Source organism: Colobus angolensis, unplaced genomic scaffold (genome assembly GCF_000951035.1).
Source record: "Colobus angolensis palliatus isolate OR3802 unplaced genomic scaffold, Cang.pa_1.0 Scaffold158, whole genome shotgun sequence".
Lineage (NCBI taxonomy): Eukaryota > Metazoa > Chordata > Mammalia > Primates > Cercopithecidae > Colobus > Colobus angolensis.
The window spans coordinates 1,564,444-1,570,650 of NW_012114688.1; the positions used below are offsets into that span (position 1 = coordinate 1,564,444).

Here is a 6,207-nt window from a genome sequence, read left to right on the forward strand (position 1 = left end):
TCGGCCCTACCTGTAATTGGTGAGCACGCTCTTATTCACCACCACGATCAGGAAGGAGCTCACGCCGTAAAAGCCGGCGGCCAGCAGCTTTAGAAACACGGTCAGCGTTTCGGCCGACGCCATCCCCAGCTCCTCCTCATCTCGGAGTGTGGAGGATTTCGCGGGGGCTTCTCCTTTAACCCGAGCATGCTGACGTCTATGAACTTCCGCCATGGCTGCCGCAGCGGCGTGGGCCTGGCTGCTGGGCCTAGCGGCGTGGGGGCCTGGAGCAGCGGTTCCCAGGTGACTCGAGGAGTCGGAGACCACAGACTAGGCCAGCTGCACGCTCGCCGCCTCGACTCCCCGCTTGGCCGCCGCCCGTCCCCGCCCAGGGGCAGGGACGCCGGGGTTCACACCCCTGGAGACTTTGCTCGGGCATTGTGCAACGCGGGGTCAGAGGGTAGGGCCGCGCCGGGCTTAGCCTGGGCAAGGGTTAGAGAGAGCCTGGAGAAGGGGCAGCGGCGACCCCCATGCCTGAGGCGGACAAAGAGAACCCGGGGGAACTACATCGGAACGCCCGAGCGCCGGGCGGCAAACCACAGACGCTGGGTGACAGTCGCCCTGCGCCTGCGCACGAGCACGCGCCGGGTCTCCCCGCGGGAAGAGTGCCTGGGGCGTGGGGAGTCTGGTGGCCGAGGAGCTGGAAGGCCGTATTCTTCGGATAACCGCCGCAACATAAGTGCAGACCCTCCTCCCCTCTGTTACAGGTGGCCGGCCCAGTAGTTACAGTACATTGGGTCTAGACTAATTTTGAATGCTCTTTTAGTCTCTCTTGCAGGGGACCAAAACCCTTCAAAAGTATCAGATGTGGATCAACAGTAAACCCTCAAGGAAAATTTCATTCTGCAGTGCCTCTGGCTTCTTACACTTTCTGAACCCAGAAAACACCAAACAATACTTTCTTTTCAGCTCAAGAAGTTTTGTTTGTTGTTTTAAGAAAAATGTTGACATATCCCAAAAAGTTGCAAGATAAGCAGCTTGGGGATTGGTGAAAGCACAAGGTGTTTGGAGCCTGAAAGACTTGATTTCCAATTGTAGGAGTCCTAGAAATGACGATCCACACACAACACACACACACACCCCTTATTGTGTGTCTTGGACCAATTAGATGACCTCCCTGAACGTGATCTCTGTGGATGTATAGCTAGCAAAGAGCTGGTTTTCGGTAAATGGTAGTCATTATTGTATAACAGAAGCAAATCATTATGATCAGTTCAAGCAAAGAAACTACATATTGAACTTTAATAGATTAGGAAAGAAGAACTTTGAATTATTTTTCTAAGTGCTTGGTCTGTATCTTTTAAAATTTCTTCTTTTTTTTTTTTTTCTTATTTTTACAGTTTGGTAAACCAAGTATAGTGGTTCACACCTGTAATACCAGCTCTTTGGGAGGTCAAAGCAGGTGGAATGCCTAAGCCCAGGAGTTTGAGACCTTCCTGGGCAACATAGTGAGACCCTGTCTCTACAAGAAAATAAAAAAATTAGCCAGATGTGGTGGTGCACCCCTGTGGTCGCAGCTACGCAGGAGGCTGAACTGGGAGAATGGCTTGAGCCCAAGAAGTCGAGGCTACAGTGAGCTATGATCATGCTACTGCGCTCCAACCTGGGCAACAGCACAAGACCATCTTAAATAAATAAATAAATAAATTGTGGCAAAATATATATGATATAACATTTATCATTTTAACCGTTTTCGAGTATACAATTGAATGGCATTAACTGCATTCACATCGTTTTGCAACCATCATCACTAATCCATCTTTAGAACTTTTTCACCATCCCAAAGTGAAACTTTTTCCCCTTTAAACAATCACTCCCTGTTTCCCTACTTCCTTGCCTCTCTGCTATTAACGAGTGTTCTACTTTCTGTCTCTGTGGATTTGACCACTCTAGGTACCTCATATGAGTGGAATCATGTATTTGTCCTTTTGTGAACTTACTTCATTAACATAGCCTCTTCAACGTTCAGCCATGTTGTAGCATATGTTAGAATGTCCTCCCTTTTTAAGACTGAATAATATTCAATTATATGTGTATAATTGGTTTATATCTTTTGAGTTACTTGAGAACACCTATGTTCTTCGAATGTTTCTTAAAAAACTGGCACACAGGATGAGGTTCTTAACGTAGCCTAAGGTGCTAGATAATGTGGTTCCTACCCACATCTCCAGAGGCACTATTCACATTTCCCTCCCCTAAGGTGCAGATAAATCAGCAACATGGGTTCAGGCTTCTGTGCCTTTACTCTCATTATTCCCTCCATCTGGACTGCTTTTTCTCTTCCTCCTCTCACCCAGCTCCTGAAAAACTCTTACATTTCCTTCCGTATTTTGGCAGGACATTACCTCTTCTCTGGGCAGCCTTCCTTCACACTGCCCCCCCGCTTCCCTCTACATAATTGATCTCTCTCCTTTGCGCCTCTCCTACCGCATCGTTATAGACCCCCTTTATAGAATATCCATCTGCTCCTGCTGCTATAACAAAATACCTGAGTCTGGATAACATATAAAAAATAGAAATTTGTTTTCTCACACTTCTGGAGGCTGAGAAGTCCAAGATCAAGGTGCCACCTTAACCACTGCATCCTCTGAAGGGGAAGAACACCATGTCCTCACATGGCAGAAGGGACAGAAGGTCAGAAAGGGACAAACACTGTGTGAAGCCTCTTTAATAAGGCATGAATCCTACTCACAAAGGCAGAGCCCTCATAACTTAGTCACCTCCTAAAGGCCCTGCCTCTTAATAATATCACATTGGTGATTAAGTTTCAACATACGAATTTTGGAGGACACATACAGACCATAGCAAAGGGGCTTTGCATTACTTGTTTACATATCACTGTCTTCCACTAGACAGTTGCTTCTTGAGGACAGAGGCAGGCAAGGATGCCTAACAGTTTAGATATTTTAGTTGATTGAATCAGTGGAAACAAGGAAAATGATTAAATTTCTTCCTTGACTGTTAACTTCAAAAGGAAAAATAACTAAAACATAGTATTTTAAGAAACATCCTTGTAGAAAAAATTATTATTATAGAAGTAACAATGCCTCTCATAATAAAAAGCAAATATATACGTATATACACATTTTTACACATTTTAAAAATCTTATCTGGAATAGAACCAGAAAAGAACACTAATCCTCAAGCCACACACTGCCATCGACACTTAGTAGTTTTGTGACCTTGGGCAAATTACTGGACATCACTGTGCTTCAATTTCCTCACCTGTAAAATGAGGATGACAATAGTACCCACCTCATGGAGTTACGATGAGAATTAAATGAGTTAATGAATGTAAAGTGCTTAGAACATAGTAAATATGAGTGTTTATTATAATTATTGTCACTAGTATTATTATGCAATCTTTCTCTTTTCACTTACTATTCCTTGATGGTCTTTCTGTGGCAACACTTAAACTCTACCTCATTCTTTTCAAAGGCTTCAGAGTATTCCATTAGTTGGATGCATCATCATGTAACCCTATAGACATTTAAGTTATTGCCATCTTTCAGTTTACAAACAATCCTTGTCCATTCAACTTTGTGTGGGTATAAATTTCTAGAAGTAGAATTGGTTAGTTAAGACTACTTTTTAATAGAAAATTAATAGAATTGAGAAAATTCCAAATTAACAACCTCCGAAGAGTTTATACTCATTTTTTATTCCTGTTAACACTATGAAAAATGAAACCTTCTTTTATAAAGAGGGCAGCAATGGAGAACAGTGGTAGAGGTGAGATAATATTTTAAGTTCTACCCCGTGGAAATATGAAATGCCAGGTATAAATTTTCAAAATCATAAGTTGTGATTACACAAAATAAAAGTAAGAGTGCTGATCCAGGCAACTACTGTTTTTCTCAGCATAATTACTTTATTAATTAACAAATATTTAAGACCTATCACAGACCACGAACTGCGTTGGATTTTCTCAACCCCAGTAATGATTTCGTTGCTGTGGACCCTCAGTAAAATGCTGTGGAGTTTAGTGGAGTCAAGCATTCTCATTAGGTACCCACAAAGATAAGATAGGTGCCATCTCTAGGAGGATTTTTATCTCTTTCCCATGTTATACGTACTTAGACTTTTGGGTAAATTTTGGTATTTTAGGTCCTCAAATCTGTTTCCTAGCCTCAGTAATATTAATCACAGAATTATAAATGGAGTATTTACGCATCATTAGGTGAAACTGAATAAATATTGAAATATATCTTAAAAAGTTGTTCAAGACAAGAAGGAATGAATTAAATGTTCTCACTTAGGTACACTTAGGTATTTGGAAAGGTCAATTTTGTGGGTTGATAAATTTTACATCTTACTGGGTAGAATTACTAACAAAAACTCTTCTTTGTGTTAAATCATGTCTTTTTATCAAAACATTGCCTTTAGGTATCCTGTTTTTCCATAAGGGAATATTGATTCTGTACACAGTTCTTTAAAACATAACTTATATTACTTCTTTTCCCCATACTTCTCCCTTTCCCTGGACCCACTTGCTCCTCTCATAGTGGAATGTATATAGGCCTCTTTTGTTATCCACCTGCATTCACTAGTTTCCTATTTCACTGCCAGCCTAGATCATACCTGGTGACCTGCTGTGTTGCACAGCTGGTTACTTTACAGTCAAGGAACAAAGGTCATACATGTTTCCTATTTCAGCAATACTCTAAAAATTCTGAGAACCAGAGAGCATGGAGCTTCTCTGCAGTGTCTTGTACTTTTCTATATTGGGCTGCAAGGAATGAATTTATTGACCACTGATGATGAGCCTGGCAATGTGCTACTCTTGTAATTCATTATCTCATTTCACCCTAACCACTCTGAGAAGCAGGTGTGGAGAAACAACATATAAACAGGAAAACAAGGGCTGAGAGGGAGTATTGGACATACACTGCATCCCACAGCTCTAAGTGGCTGTGTACAGATTTGGTCCTAGGTCTGTTTAGCATTTAATCTGTGTTCCTCCACTGGACACTCCTGCCTCCTTTGGGGCAGATGGACAAGACCTACTTTTGCAAGACATTCTGACAATGTCAATGCTTTCTTCAATGACCAAGTTTAGTGTTTATCAACCCTATGAAGAAGCACAAGCAGGATAAAGGAGCAGTAATGTGTTGAAGTCATAGTCAATCATGACTCTCTCTATAATCACCCTGCAAGCACTCTTTAACCCCCACCAAACTAGTTTTACCCTCTCCACTACACTGAAGCTGTTCACTGCAAAGTTACCCATGACCTCCATGGGACTAAACCCAATGGACACTCTTAGTCCTCCTGCTTGACCACTCTACAGCATTTACATTGCTGATATTCTCCCTTCTTTTAGCTACACTCTCTTCCCTTGACTTCTGGAGCCCCATACTCTCTGAAACCTCTCCTGGCACTCTGGCTGTTCCTTCTCATCCTGTTTTGCTGGTTCCTCCTCTTCTCACAGAGCTTTAAAGTTTTACATTCCTCTCAGTCTTGGGTCTTCTCTCTTTATTCTGTGTATTCTTACTAATTCTCATTCTATTCCATAGTTTCAATTAGGACTTATTGTTTGCCAATGCTTACCAAATCTGCATTACTTATGTTCTCTCTAACTCCAAATTAATGTGTCTGACTGCCTCCTGAATATCTTCACTTGGATAACTCTCTGGTATGCTGCTCAACATGCCTGAAACTAATCTCGTCATTATCCCTTTAACTCCAACATTCTGCTTCTCTATTATACTTTACTGTATCAGGTAATGAATCCTGACAGTTGAGATCCTAGCTGTCTTATTTTGCCATCCAAATACTTACTACTTTGCATTTATCAGATCAGAACAACATAATTTAATCAATGTGTTGAACCAGTTTATTTTGTATGAGAATATTAAGATGATCAAGATCTCTGTGAACTATACTGTGGCAAAGAGTAAAAGATTTGATGTCAATCCAATGATGCTACACTGCTGGCCCTGACATGTAAGAGGTAAACTGTTTTAGTTGAACCCTATAAATTAATATAGAGACAAAACATTTGCCATGGTAATAGCTACACACTAGGTGTCAGGAAATGTCATGTTGATTCGCCCTAGTACAAACACTACATCTGGAGCATCAACTAACATTGGAGTCACCTCCTGATTAAGTTTATAATCACACTCAGTTATTTGATAAGATTTCCCTTCTGCATCGGACAAACAG

General features: G+C 41.5%; 1 protein-coding gene across 1 annotated transcript in view; it reads right to left on the reverse strand.

Moving 5' to 3' along the window:
- Nucleotides 1-597, reverse strand: part of SLC35D1 (solute carrier family 35 (UDP-GlcA/UDP-GalNAc transporter), member D1) — a 50,723-nt gene extending 50,126 nt beyond the window's left edge. Inside the window, exon 1 of the mRNA XM_011936856.1 lies at nt 11-597. Within this exon, the coding sequence (XP_011792246.1) occupies nt 11-213 (203 nt within the window). The 5' untranslated portion in view covers nt 214-597. The remainder of the gene's footprint in view (nt 1-10) is intronic.
- Between the last annotated feature and the right edge of the window lie 5,610 nt (nt 598-6,207).